General features: G+C 46.5%; 1 protein-coding gene across 1 annotated transcript in view; it reads right to left on the bottom strand.

The window, feature by feature from the left end:
• ROCK1 (Rho associated coiled-coil containing protein kinase 1) overlaps window positions 1-15724 on the bottom strand; it is a 491909-nt gene that overhangs the window by 161889 nt on the left and 314296 nt on the right. The window contains 1 exon segment of the mRNA XM_029591102.1: window positions 14382-14430. Within this exon segment, the coding sequence (XP_029446962.1) occupies window positions 14382-14430 (49 nt within the window).

The raw sequence follows: 15724 nt of genomic DNA on the forward strand, positions 1-15724 counted from the left end.
CCGTCATGCGGCCCGGTATGAACCCAGTCTGGTCCAGATGTACTAGTTTGGTCATGACCCTCTTTAGTCTATTTGCGAGGATCTTAGCAAAAATCTTTAGGTCAATATTGATCAAGGAGATAGGTCTGTATGATCCACACACAGCTGGGTCCCGTCCCGGCTTGGCCAGTATAGAAATCCCAGCTACATTTGCACTAATTGTAAGAGGATTTCCAGACTTCAATGAGTTGAACCATTCCTGCAATAAGGGAATGATTAGGGTGGCAAATTTTTTGTAGAATAGGGCTGTGTACCCGTCAAGCCCGGGTGTCTTGTTGACTTTTAACCCCTTAATCACCTGTACTATTTTCCTGTTCTGTAATATCTTTATCAAAAAACTGCCTTTCAAGATCAGATATTCCAGGGAGAGTTATGTCCTGCAGATACTGGTCAATATGATCAGTTAGAATCAGGGGATCTGCGGTATAAAGGGCCCTGTAGAATTCCATGATTCTTTGCTACATATCCTTCGGCTTAGTGAGCAAAGTGCCCCTTTCTGATTTAATTTGTGTAATTTGCCGCTGGGCTACTCGTTTGTGCAAGTATCGAGCCAAACAGCGACCCGCCTTATTCCCACCTTCAAATCGTTCCTGTTGTAGCCTCTACAGTTGAAAAGCTATAGTTTCTAACTCAAGAGACGAGAGTTCAGATCTAGCCCGCAGGAGCTTAGCATAACAGGCCTTATTCAAGGTTTGTTTATGGATTCGTTCCAGATCCAGGATCTCTCGCCGGAGCTGTTGTTTATGTAGCCTAATCTTTTTCACATAGGACGCCCTTGCTATTAATCGACCCCTAATTACTGCTTTAAGGCCTTCCCAAACCATTGAAGGGTTAATGTCATCCTGTACATTAAAATTAATATATTCTTTAATTTCCCCTTCCAGTTGCAAACAGTAATGTTCGTCCCCCCTCTTGTTTGGTAGAACCATACAAGATAAGCTCGACTGGGGCATGATCCGACCATGTGATCGGATGAATATCAGCCTTGCAATACTGTGGTAACAAACATTTATTTAAAAGGAAAAAGTCCAACCTAGAATAGGACTGGTGGGGTTTAGAAAAAAAGGTATAATTTTGGCTATGGGGGTACTGGAACCTCCAGACATCTATAAGATTCCATTTTTTCATTAGTTTCTTTACCCGCGCTCTGGCTGCACCTGCGCCCGAGCTACTACCCTTAGTGTTGTCTACTCTGGGATCCAGTGTCAAATTAAAGTCACCAACTAATACCAAATGGCCTTCAACCGCCTGCTGTAGGTAGTGACCCAATGTAGCATAAAAGATAGGTTGACCCTGCACTGGTGCATTGACATTAACCAGGGTATACGTAACACCTTCAAGCTGAAATTGTACCATGGCATATCGCCCCTCTGGATCAGAAAAATGTTGTTGTATAACACCGTGAAAATCCTTGTGCAGCAGAATAGCCACACCTGTATATTTATCGTGACTGGTGGCCGCTGCAAAATATTGTGTAGGGTACAGGGACCACTGTAGAAGGGATTCATAGCGTTTCCGCAAATGCGTCTCTTGTAATAATATAATAGCTGCCCCTGAATGGAGAATGTCAGTGAGCAGAAACTGGCGTTTCCTCGGGCTATTAAGCCCTTTAACATTCAGGGACAGCATAGATAATTGCTCAATCATAATTTAAACATAAATTAAAAAGGGATCGAAAGAAGGTCAAAAATACATGGAGACTTTCATAAAAGAACCTGCCAACTCGCATATTCTGTGGAGCAAAATTAGTTAGTACTGATCTCAGTCCATTTCCCCAAACCCTAATATGTGCGCTATGTTGCCATAGCCAAGCTGCCCACGCAGCCAGAGGGGAGAGCTATGAAAGCAATGAAACATGTCCCCCTCCCCCCCCCGAGCCTCACAACCACTCAATGCATATAAAAAACATTTTACAACCCTTAGTAGAACTGCGAAACAGGTGCTGTTCCCATGGAAACCAAGTTCTGTGACCTGAAACAAAAAGATCTGTCACAGTACAAAAAACATCCTCCCTGCAGACAAAGAGGTCACCAGCACAATGTGCCACCAATCTCTGTCCTGAAAAACAAATTAAGGACTTCATATATCCTCAGCTGTTGGCTTTGCCCATTGTAAAGTCACCGGATTGACGCTGAAGCCGCTTGCTGTTTTTCCCCACTCGCTGCCATCGTGGCGTCACCAGCTGTCCCGCAGTAGGTGCCCTGGTCGGCTGTCTAGGCTTCTGGATCATAAAGCCGGCTTCTATCAATATACGGTCTGCTTCCTCTGCCTTTTGAACCGTGGATGTAACTCCCTGTATGGTCAGCGCCAGACCAAAAGGAAACAGCCATCTATATCTGATCCCCTCCTTCCGCATTACAGCAGTGGCGTCTTTAAATTCTGCTCTTTTTTTCAGTGTCATGGGGGAAAGATCTGATAATATGGAGATGGAGTGATTTTCCCACAACCAGCTTTGTTGCTTACGGGCAATTGCAAGCACTTGCTCCTTAACTGGAAATCTATTAAAAAAGGCTAATATATCCCGAGGGCGATCACCGATTCTGGGGCCCAAGGTGCGGTGCGCCCTCTCCAGCAAAATTTCCTGTGAACTCTGTCCCAGACTAGTTGTATCTGCCTGTAACAATATGAAGCCACATATGTTTTTTACCACTTCTACTGCATCTTTATATTCCTCTGTTTCTGGCACCTCTGATTCCTAAATTGTTTCTGTGCCCCCTATTCTCTAGATCCTCCACTTTTAGGAGGAGAGCAAAATTTTCCTGTTGTAGTTCAGCCATGTGGCTATCCACTTGATCAAATTTAGCGTCCTGTGCATCCTGTCTGATATCGCACTCATCCACTCTCCTGCCAAGGCTAGAGATTTCTTCTTTCATGTCTATTATTAATTGGTGAGATTACTTACCTGATAATCTCGTTTTCCTTAGTGTAGGCAGATGGACTCATTACAAATGGGTATAGTGTGCTCGTGCTAGCAGTTGGAGACGGATCTGACGTCAGCACGTGGTACATATACCCCTGCAGGAAGTGCAGGCGCTCAGTAATCTTCCTTGCAAAAGCTGTATGGATATATGTATGACTGACCGATTGATTCACTGAACATGATTAATCTGACCGATTGATAGTAGCTGGAGACCGCCAGTGTTCACAACCGGAAGGCGTCGACACCCGGCAGGGTGGATGCCCTATGTAAGGAAACATGGCTTACCTCGAAATGGTGAATCCCCATAAATATTGGCAGCCAGGCGGGATGCTGAGTCCATCTACCTACACTAAGGAAAACGAGATTATCAGGTACGTAATCTCACCAATTCCTAGCGTGTAGCAGATGGACTCATTACAAATGGGATGTACAAAAGCTTCTCCCGGACTGGGCGGGAGGCTGCCCGAGGTACGTTTAGGATTGCACTTGCAAATGCTGAGTCCTCCCTATCCTGGGCATCCAGACGGTAGAATCTGGAGAAGGTATGGATGGAGGACCACGTTGCCGCTTTACATATCTCTGCAGGCGACAGCATCCTAGTTTCTGCCTAGGAGGCCGCTTGTGCTCTGGTAGAGTGAGCCTTGACTCGTAGAGGTGATAGTTTTCCCGCTTCTACGTAGGCCGCTTTAATAACTTCTTTGATCCAGCGAGCAATAGTCACTCGTGAGGCCGCTTCTCCTTGCCTCTTCCCACTGTGAAGGACGAACAGGTGGTCCGTCTTTCGTACTGTTTCCGACATTTCCAGGTATCTGGACAGCAGCCTGCCGATGTCGAGATGACGCAGTATTCGACTTGCTTCCGATTGCTTTAACCCTTCCATGGTTGGCAAGGATATGGTTTGGTTGAGGTGGAAGTGTGAGACTACTTTGGGTAAGAAGGAAGGAACCGTGCGAAGATGGATAGCCCCTGGGGTGATTCTGAGAAACGGATCACGGCAGGACAGTGCTTGTAGCTCTGAGATGCGGCGTGCTGAGCAGACGGCCAGCAAGAACACCATCTTCAAGGTTAACAACCGGAGGGACAGTCCTCGGAGGGGTCTGAAGGTTGGTCCCGCTAGGAAGTCCAAAACTAGGTTGAGGCTCCACAGGGGCACTGGCCACTTCAGTGGCAGGCGAATGTGTTTGACTCCTTTCGGAAAACATGAAACGTCTGGGTGTGTGGCAAGAGTATTGCCGTCGCTCCTGGGGCCGTAGCAGGATAGCGCTGCCACCTGAACCTGGATTGAATTGAGGGACAGACCCTTCTGAAGTCCATCTTGCAGGAAATCTAGAATGATGGGGATTTTAACGGCATGCGGATTGGCGCTGCGAGTTTCGCACCAGGCTTCAAATACTCTCCAGATCCTTATATAAGTTAGTGATGTGGAGAACTTGCGTGCTCGGAGTAGTGTATCTATTACCGGCCCCGAGTATCCCCTTCTCTTCAGTCTAGCCCTCTCAATGGCCAGACCGTAAGAGAGAATAGAGCTGGATTCTCGTGGAAGATGGGACCTTGTCTCAGCAGGTCCCTGTGAGGAGGCAGGGGTAGAGGATCCCCTGCCAGTAGTCTTCTCATGTCCGCGTACCAGGGTCTTCTTGGCCAGTCCGGGGCCACCAGAAGAACCAAGCCTCTGTATCGCTGAATCTTGTGTATAATGGCGCCCAGCAGGGGCCATGGGGGGGGGCATATAGCAGGATCCCCTGAGGCCATGGTTGCACCAGGGCATCGATCCCGTGAGATAGAGGATCTCGTCTGTGACTGAAGTATCTGGATACTTGAGCGTTGGACCTGTCCGCTAGTAGGTCCATGCCCGGCGTCCCCCACTGATCCACAATCATCTGGAAGGCCGTGGACGACAGTTGCCATTCCCCCGGGTTTAGGCTTTCTCTGCTGAGGAAGTCTGCCGTGGTGTTGTCCTTCCCGGCGATGTGGACGGCGGAGATGTCCTGGAGATTTGCCTCCGCCCAAACCATCAGGAGGGCTATTTCTAAGGATACCTGTCAGCTCCTGGTTCCACCCTGCCGGTTGATGTATGCCACCATGGTTGTCCGACATCACCCTGACTGCTCTGTTGCGAAGTCTGTGGGCAAATTGCAGGCAAGCTAACCTGACTGCCCGTGCCTCTAGTCGGTTGATGTTCCACCCCAACTCTTCTCTGTTCCACCGCCCTTGGGCGGTTAGTTCTTCGCAGTGTGCTCCCCAGCCGCTGAGGCTGGCATCTGTAGTGAGAAGGGTCCAGGTTGGAGAGGACATTTTTGACCCCCGGCTCGTGTGGCAGGGGTGCAGCCACCACCGTAACCGATGCCGTACTCTGGCCGGTAGAGGCAGATGCACGGTGTAGTTCTGTAATCGTGGGCACCACCGAGATAAGAGGGCGCATTGTAACGGTCTCATATGAGCCCGTGCCCATGGAACCACTTCCAGAGTGGAGGCCATTAGGCCGAGGACCTGTAGGTAATCCCAAGCTGTGGGCCGGGTGGCGCTCAGCAAAGTCTGTAAACGATTCCGGAGTTTGGATTTCCTCTTGGAGGTCAGGCTGACCTTGTCTTCCTGAGTGTCGAATCGGACTCCTAGGTATTCCAGCGACTGTGAAGGCTGTAGGGAACTCTTGCTTGTGTTGACTACCCATCCTAGGCTTTCCAGAAGAGATATAACTCTGTTGGTCGTCCGATGGCTCTCCTCCGGTGACTTTGCCCTGATCAGCCAATCGTCTAGGTAGGGATGGACGAGAATGCCTTCCTTCCTGAGTGACGCTGCCACCACTACTATTACCTTGGTAAAGGTCCACGGCGCGGTGGCTAACCCGAAGGGTAGAGCCCAGAACTGAAAGTGTTGATCCAGGACTTTGAAGCGTAAGTAGCGCTGGTGATCCCGAAGGATTGGGATATGCAAATAAGCCTCTGACAGATCCAGGGATGTGAGATACTCCCCTGGCTGTATTGCACTTCGGACTGACCGCAGAGTTTCCATGCAAAATCCTGGGACCCTTAAGTGCCAGTTGACTGACTTGAGGTCCAGGACGGGTCTGAAGGTGCCCCCCTTCTTGGGTACGATGAAATAAATGGAGTAATGCCCAGAATTTATCTCCCATGCAGGCACTGGGATTATGGCTTTCAGGGACAGGAGCCTTCCCAAGGTAGTTTCCAGCACCGCCCTTTTGAGGGGCGGACAAGGAGATTCCACAAACTTGTCCGGAAGGAGATGAAGGAAGTCCAGGTAATACCCTTCCCGGACAATGGCGAGGACCCCCTGGTCTGAAGTAATCTCGACCCACCTGTGGTAGAATAGGGTTAGCCTGCCCCCTATGGCGTCTTCCCCCAGATGGGTCGGCTGATTCTCATTGTGGGGTGCGGCCGGGACCCGAACCCGAGCCGGCTCCCCGCTTGGTGTGCCTGGTCCGAAAGGACTGGTTCCTGGTCTGAGAACGAGGTGCTTGGTAGCGAGCCCTGTAAGGGTTGAAGCGTTGAGAGCTTCTACCTCTGGATGGTCTAGGAAAAGGGCGCTGGTTCCTCCTTGACTTGTCTTCTGGTAGACGGGGCAATGGAGATGCGCCCCACTTGTTAGCCAGGTTCTCGAGGTCGCTGCCGAACAGGAAGGATCCCTTAAAGGGCATTCTTGTAAGACGTGTCTTGGAGGAGGAGTCGGCCGACCAATTTCGTAGCCAGAGCTGTCTCCTGGCTGCAACTGAGGATGACACTCCCTTGGCTGCTGTACGGACTAAGTCTGAGGCAGCGTCAGTGAGGAACGAGAGGGCTGATTCCATTTCTTCTCCCGGGGTGTTGGTCCTGGCTTGTGATAAACAGGAACGCATCACCACGGTGCAGCAGGTCGCAATTCGTAGGGACATGGCTGCCACCTCAAAGGCTTGTTTCAGAATGGCGTCCATGCGCCGGTCATGTGCATCCTTGAGGGCCGCCCCTCCCTCCACCGGAATGGTGGTGCGCTTGGATTACAAGCTGGTTAAAAGACAGGAAACAGAGAGTAGGATTAAATGGTCAATTTTCCCAGTGGAAAAGGATAAACAGTGGAGTGCCTCAGGGATCTGTACTTGGACCGGTGCTTTTCAATATATATATAAATGATCTGGAAAGGAATACGACGAGTGAGGTTATCAAATTTGCAGATGATACAAAATTATTTAGAGTAGTTAAATCACAAGCAGACTGTGATACATTGCAGGAGGACCTTGCAAGACTTGAAGATTGGGCATCCAAATGGCAGATGAAATTTAATGTGGACAAGTGCAAGGTGTTGCATATAGGGAAAAATAACCGTTGCTGTAGTTACACGATGTTAGGTTCCATATTAGGAGCTACCACCCAGGAAAAAGATCTAGGCATCATAGTGGATAATACTTTAAAATCTTCAGCTCAGTGTGCTGCAGCAGTCAAAAAAGCAAATAGAATGTTAGGAATTATTAGGAAGGGAATGGTTAATAGAACGGAAAATGTCATAATGCCTCTATATCGCTCCATGGTGAGACCATACCTTGAATACTGTGTACAATTCTGGTCGCCGCATCTCAAAAAAGATATAGTTGCGATGGAGAAGGTACAGAGAAGGGCAACCAAAATGATAAAGGGGATGGAACAGCTTCCCTATGAGGATAGGCTGAAGAGATTAGGGCTGTTCAGCTTGGAGAAGAGACGGCTGAGGGGGGATATGATAGAGGTCTTTAAGATCATGAGAGGTCTTGAACGAGTAGATGTGACTCGGTTATTTTCACTTTCGAATAATAGAAGGAGTAGGGGGCATTCCATGAAGTTAGCAAGTAGCACATTTAAGACTAATCGGAGAAAATTCTTTTTCACTCAACGCACAATTAAGCTTTGGAATTTGTTGCCAGAGGATGTGGTTAGTGCAGTTAGTGTAGCTGGGTTCAAAAAAGGTTTGGATAAGTTCTTGGAGGAGAAGTCCATTAATGGCTATTAATCAATTTTACTTAGGGAATAGCCACTGCTATTAATTGCATCAGTAGCATGGGATCTTCTTGGTGTTTGGGTAATTGCCAGGTTCTTGTGGCCTGGTTTTGGCCTCTGTTGGAAACAGGATGCTGGGCTTGATGGACCCTTGGTCTGACCCAGCATGGCAATTTCTTATGTTCTTATGTTCACAATTGCGCTAACTATGGCGTCTACCTTCGGGCACGCCAGCAGCTCCTTGGTTGCCGGTTCCAGGGGGTACATGCTCGACAAAGCCTGAATGAGGCCTCCGGCGCATTCCACTCCAGATCGATTAGCTGCTGTGCTGCTTGTAGGAGGGGAAAATGGTGAGCTGTTTGACGCAGGCCCTCTAGCAGGGGGTTCATTCTAGGTTCCCCTGGGGTGCCTGGGCCCAGGATAGCCAGCTCCGACAGGCATTGAGAGACCAGGTCTGGAAGATCCTCCTTAAGAAAGAAGCGTCGCATGGTTCGATACGGCTCTATCCCCGAGGGAAGTTCTCCCTCCTCGGGGAGCTCACCTTCTTCCTCAGAGTAATCCGAGTCCCCATAAGTGGGGCTTCCAGGTGGCGGGTGGCCGTGCCTAGGTCTAGAGGGTCCAGGGGCAGGGTCATCCGGTCGTATGGGTCCGGTCGGGGATCAGACTGCATCTTGACAAAGGCGTGAATCCCCTTAAATAATTCCACCCAGGAGAGTGAAGCAGGTTCTAGCCGGAGGGGCACCAGGTCTGTAGGGTTCCCTGGCTGCTCACTGCGGCCTGCTAGGTTCGGGGTGTTCCCTGAGGAACTGGCAGTCAATCTGGGCTGGGACTGGCCCTGGCCTGGAACTCCCAGGGCCTCCTCACATTGGGCACATAGGGAGTCTGCTTCCTCACTCTGTGTGGCTCTGAGGTGGCATGCTGAGCAGAGGCTTAGAGCTCTTATGCCTGATTCTGGAGGTGCCGGCTCTGCGGACGCATGGGCTCTCATACGCTCCATCGCGTCTATTATTTCCGGTGTGCTCTCAGCCGAAAGTATGCGCCTTTCAATGTGCGCCTATCAATGTGCGCCTATGAACATGCGCCTATGGACGTGCGCCTATGGACGTGCGCCTATGGACGTGCGCCTATGAACATGCGCCTATCACTCTCGGGCGCCTATGAACGTGCGCCCGATGCCTGTGCGCTGAATCTGTACGCTAAATCGAGGCGGTGAATCAGGGCGGATGGCGACGGCGAGCAGGCAGGCAAAATGGCGACCTCCTTGGCGGGCTGCCATGGAGGCAGACCCCGCTAATCCTCGCTCTTCGGAGACCAGTAAAGTAAAGATGTACGCCTTACCTGATCTTCGGCGGTCTCCGGCTGCGGGGGGAGAGGGTGAGTACCGTCACCGCCGCGCTCGAGGAAGTGCACCCGCTGCCTCTAAGCTGTGCCTGAACTCGTCTCGCTCGGGGGCTAAGTCCTCACCGCGAACGGATCGGGACCGAGGCTGCCAAGGCTCTCGTGCTAAACTTTCAAAAGGGAAACTTTGATAAAATGAGAAAAATTGTTAGAAAAAAACTGAAAGGAGCAGCTACAAAAGTAAAAAATGTCCAAGAGGCGTGGTCATTGTTAAAAAATACCATTCTAGAAGCACAGTCCAGATGTATTCCACACATTAAGAAAGGTGGAAGAAGGCAAAACGATTACCGGCATGGTTAAAAGGGGAGGTGAAAGAAGCTATTTTAGCCAAAAGATCTTCATTCAAAAATTGGAAGAAGGATCCAACAGAAGAAAATAGGATAAAGCATAAACATTGGCAAGTTAAATGTAAGACATTGATAAGACAGGCTAAGAGAGAATTTGAAAAGAAGTTGGCTGTAGAGGCAAAAACTCACAGTAAAAACTTTTTTAAATATATCCGAAGCAGAAAGCCCGTGAGGGAGTCAGTTGGACAGTTAGATGATCGAGGGGTTAAAGGGGCACTTAGAGAAGATAAGGCCATCGCGGAAAGATTAAATGATTTCTTTGCTTCGGTGTTTACTGAAGAGGATGTTGGGGAGGTACCCGCAATGGAGAAGGTTTTCATGGGTAATGATTCAGATGGACTGAATCAAATCACGGTGAACCTAGAAGATGTGGTAGGCCTGATTGACAAACTGAAGAGTAGTAAATCACCTGGACCGGATGGTATACACCCCAGAGTTCTGAAGGAACTAAAAAATGAAATTTCAGACCTATTAGTAAAAATTTGTATCTTATCATTAAAATCATCCATTCTACCTGAAGACTGGAGGATAGCAAATGTAACCCCAATATTTAAAAAGGGCTCCAGGGGCGATCTGGGAAACTACAGACCGGTTAGCCTGACTTCAGTGCCAGGAAAAATAGTGGAAAGTGTTCTAAACATCAAAATCACAGAACATATAGAAAGACATGGTTTAATGGAACAAAGTCCATCCTTTTGGAAATATCTCCCCTTCCCCAAAAGTTTCCCAAGTTCCTTACAAAACTGAATCCCTCTTCCTCACCATCGTCTCAACCACGCATTGAAACTCTGGACCTCTGCCTGCCTCTGGGGACCGCACGTGGAACAGGAAGCATTTCAGAGAATGCCACTTTGGAGGTTCTGGATTTCAGTTTTCTACCTAAAATCCTGAATTTGGCTTCCAGAACCTCTCTCCCACATTTTCCTATGTCGTTGGTGCCCACATGTACCACGACAGCAGACTCCTCCCCAGCACTGTCTATAATACAGTCTAGGTGATGCGTGAGGTCTGCCACCTTCGCACCAGGCAGGCAAGTTACTAGGCGGTCCTCACGTCCACCAGCCACCCTATCTACATTTCTAATAATTGAATCACCAACTATGATGGCCGGCCTAAGCCTTCCCTACTGGGCAGTAGCCCTGGGAGACTTGTCCTCAGCGCCAGAGGACAATACATCACCTGGAGAGCAGGTCCTTGCTACAGGATCACTTCCTGCTACACCAGGATGATGGTCTTCTACTTGGAGACCTTTCTGATCTAAGGCAGCACTGGATTTAGGACTTGGCTACTATGTCCCTGAAGGTCTCATCAATGTACCTCTCTGTCTGCCTCAGCTCCTCCAAGTCTACTACTCTAGCCTCCAAAGATCGGACTCATTTCCTGAATGCCAGGAGCTCTTTGCACAGAGTTCACACATACAATCTCTCACCGGCAGGTAAAATATCATACATGTGACACTCAATGCAAAAGACTGGAAAGCCCCCCTCTTGCTGCTGGACTGCTGCCTTCATCTTAATGCATGCATGGCGCCCGCAAGGGGGGCATCATGCAGTATGGAAAGTAGGGGGTTGCGCTAGGAAGGAGGCGCTAGGGTCACTTGCGCGACCTTAGCGCCTCCTTGCTAACGCGACCCGCCGCGGCTGCCGGTTATGAAGACCGATGCTGGTAAACTCGGCCTCGGTTTTCATAACCTGCCTGTCTGCTAGTAATGAAAATGGCCGAGTTTATCGGTGGCCATTTTAATTACTGGCAGACGGCCGGTTATGAAAATCGAGGCCGAGTTTACCGGCGTCAGTCTTCATTACTTGGTGGTCTGCCGAGTTTTTGTTTTTTTTTTTTCTTTAAAAAAAGAAGTACAGAAAAGCAGTTTTTTTCTGCTTTGTACTATTCAATGCGCTCAGCTATTAACGCCTGCTCCAGGCAGGCGTTAATATCTAAGCGATAAATGTGTGCCTGAATTAGTCGTGAATAGGGCGATAATTCCATAAAGTCCAACCTTCCTTTTTGCCAGACTCTTAATGTGTAATGGGAGTTTGCCCACTCCCAAGGAAGCTATGCGAGCTCAGGGTTTTAAGACTCCCCCAGTGTGCCAGTGGATAAGCGCACTAAGCTGAGATGCAGTGAAGTACCATGCCAAATTGGGCTCTAGCAAACCACCCTTGACAGTATCCTGATATGAGTAGTTTCCTCTGCCACAAAGATATTAAGAAGTCAGGGACTGGCACTGTTAAGGTCTGGAAGAAATAGCATAGTAGTACATTCATTTTAACTATGGCTATTCTTCCAAACCAGGAAAAGTCATCCCGATCCCAACGGTCTAGATCTTTTTGAATGCTGGAAAGTAGAGGGCCATAGTTTAGTCTGAATAGCTCAGAACCCTCTGGATCAATCTTTATTCCCAGGTATTTCACCCAACCCTTTGCCACTTCAAAATGGTAATTTTGCCCTAATAGATTCAAAACATTCCTTTGCCATAGAAAAGTTTAGAAGCTCTGACTTATCTTCATTTACTTTAAAGCCAGAGACTTTATCAAAGGCTCGCATATCCTGAAGCAAGTTCTGAAAGGAGAGGTCGGGATCAGTCACACTAAAGAGGTCATCTGCAAACATGGAAAGTTTATAAATAAAAGGCCCCACCTGTAACCCCTTAATCATAGGATTGGATCTTAACAAGGCCACAAAGGGTTCCAGGGACAGTGCAAAGAGTAGTGGCAATAGGGGACATCCCTGTCTAGTGCCCCTCTTCACTTGAAACGGTAGAGTATATTCTCTATTAATTTTTAAGCACCCCCTGGGATTCTCATATAAATGCTGAACCCATTGGATATAGCTGGGGTCCAAATTGAAGTTCTCAAGAACTTTAAACAAATAAGGTCAGTGAACCCTATTGAAGGTTAGGGCTGTTCAGCTTGGAGAAGAGACGGCTGAGGGGGGATATGATAGAGGTCTTTAAAATCATGAGAGGTCTAGAATGGGTAAATGTGAACCGGTTATTTAATCTTTTAGATAGTAGGACTAGGGTTAGTCCATGAACTTAGCAAGTAGCACATTTAAGACTAGTCAGAGAAAATTCTTTTTTACTCAACGCACAATTAAGCTCTGGAATTTGTTGCCAGAGGATGTGGTTAGTGCAGTTAGTGTAGCTGGGTTTAAAAAACAGTTTGGATAAGGTCTTGGAGAAGTCCATTAACTGCTTTTAATCAAGTTGACTTAGGGAATAGCCACTACTATTATTGGCATCAGTAGCATGGGATCTACTTAGTGTTTGGGTTCTTGCCAGGTACTTGTAGCCTGGGTTGGCCACTGTTGGAAACTGGATGCTAGGTTTGATGGGCTCTTGGTCTGACCCAGTATGGCAATTTCTTATATTCTTATGTAGAGCTCTGATGAGAGAATCTTAACCCTAGATGATCCTTTCCATAGGAGAGTGACCTGGGATAGTACCTGCCAACAGCCTTTGTTTATAAGATTTTTATGCTGCCTGCTTCCTATTTGAATTCCATTAAACCAACCTGGAGACTCAAGGTGTGGCCATCTACAGATAGTTCTGCTGGAACTGCAAACGTGGTATCTTCCAGGGCTTCTAAGTTGTAGTGTTCAATTTGGGCCCACAGCCTGAGCCCACAGTGCCTTCAACCAATACTGCTAATCTGGCACAATCTTGCTACCAATGGTGTAGCCTAAACTGTACCATGCTAGGGAAATGGAGTCACCATATGACAGAAAGAAGCACAGTTAAGAATGCATTGGTCTGCCACTGTGCAGGTCCGCACAGTGGCAGACCAATGCTGAAGCAGAGGCAGAGAGGAGTACAACAGGATCCCTTGAGAAGTTAAGAATGATAGGAGTTGATGTTTTACCAAAACTCATTTGTCTGATGAACCAGCAGGTGGCACTGCATCCTATAAGTACAACTGGCAAAGATGCTACAGAAATTCAATTTCACATCTGGTAAAGTCAAATTTGAAAATTTAAACACATTAATAACATTTTTCTGCCCTTTGAGCTATGTTAACATTTTTACATTTCTTAGGAGACTCAAAAGAAACCATGAAGACTAGGGGGTTTTATAGGCATTTTCACATTAAATATATTTTGAAGATCTATTACTATTGTGTGCTGGCTGACATGACTGAAGTTTATCATTTGTCACAAGACATAAGAATAAATGATTGTCATTTAAATATTACTTTGATCTTCACTGTGTTTAAAGAGGGTCCTCACCTAAAGAAACATAACCAAATATTTGAAAACATTAAAAAGAAGCTGATATTTAAAAGATCTAGGCACTCAACTTGGGAAGCTAGATCTGGCAAATTGAAAATGTTCCTTACCTAAGCATCTAAATTTAAACACCTATTTTTACTAGATGCCTGAATTTAGGATCTTATAAAGTGACAGGTCCAGAGAAGGGGTCCGGTCGGGCTCAGCACTGATTTCCAGCTCTAAGTTCTTAATTTAGGCACCTAAATTTAAGCGAGGGAAAAGGAATCCTAAATTTAGGTGTCTAAACTCAGCTTAAATTAGTGACCTAAATTCAAGAGCTCAGCTTTTTTATTTTTATTAAATATTAGCCTCTAGGTGAATTGTAGATATTGGAAACAGTGGGTACTCTGAGCACTGAACTTAGTTTTTTAGATGTCTGTATTTGCATGAACTTACAACCAACTATGAAATGTTGAGAATAAATAAAAGACACAAAATACATAAAAATTCTACCTCTTCATCCAGTTCCTTCATAATCTTGTCTAGTTTTATATTTGATGTCCTATAAATAGAAAATAAGGAGAATGAGTTGTGTGTGATTAGCTTGTTAGGGAATGATCATATAACACAATATATGGAATCTAAGTACGGTAGTACAATTATTTGTGGGTACTACTAGATAATATGAAAGTTCATGTCTTATTACATCTTGTGTGAAGAGACTCAACCAAAGATATCCCTTAACATCTCTGTGACCACGGACAGCAGGGTACATAGCTCCCTGCTGTGGAGCAGGACTGTATGAATCCTTAGGCTAGAAGTCTGCTTCACACTCGAGTACAGAGCTGGCACAGGATGGTACAGCTCTAGGCCTCTGATAGGATGAAAATTATTGCCAAAACCCTGCAATATCATGGTCAACTTTGAGGACTAGCAGAACACAAAACTGAAGGACTTGCTGGTACAAGAAAAAAGACACTGAGCTGCAAACACTTAAGACTCTTCTATTTACAACTGGTGAAGAATTATAGAGGAAGGTCATGTATAGATGTCTATAAATAGGATATGCTTATTAGAGTGATTCATTGCTTCAAGGCCCATACTTTATATTCTGAAAGTTACAAGAGTATTTAAACCCATTTGCTATATGAGCTTGCATTAGTTAGACAGACTAAGTAATTATTAAACGATTATGCCAATTAACAATCAATATCAGATCACTGTAGTGACATCACTGGATATGCGAGTAACTAATCTATTAGTTTATTACCATGTATCATCATCCTTTATTTCATGTTTTTCTAACTAGAGAGCTAAAAGTGTGTAACAAGTAAAAAGCTTCAATGCTAATGATGGCAATTTTCAAAAGCTATTTACCCAGGTAAAAGCTGATTGATTTACTTGGATACATTTGGCTGTTTGAGGATCCTTAATGCAGATAAAACCACATGCATTGTTCTATAATGTGCATACTTTTACCTCCACATTGTGTGAAGGCATGCCGGGAAGGGGGGGGGGGGTGGGGGCAAGCCAACAATGCACATACTTTTGCAATTTCAAAACTAAACACAATGTTTTCCTCATAAAAATTATCTACAGAAAAATCAGGTGAAAAAGTCTACTGGTACTTCCTCCCAAGGTAATTTTCCAAGGAAAAGTATGATCACATTTTCCTTTTGAAAACTGGTGCAGTTCTGAAAATTGCTTCAATATATAAATTAGAGTGGAACATGAAAAACTCTCTCTCTATTGCTGCTTTTCCTATCTTGTTTTTCTTTCTGTAAATTACTGCTGTAACCATTAGGAGCTGCAGACTACAAACCAGGGTTCAAATCCTACTGCTGCTCCTTGTAACC

Source organism: Rhinatrema bivittatum, chromosome 2 (assembly GCF_901001135.1).
Source record: "Rhinatrema bivittatum chromosome 2, aRhiBiv1.1, whole genome shotgun sequence".
NCBI classification, from domain to species: domain Eukaryota; kingdom Metazoa; phylum Chordata; class Amphibia; order Gymnophiona; family Rhinatrematidae; genus Rhinatrema; species Rhinatrema bivittatum.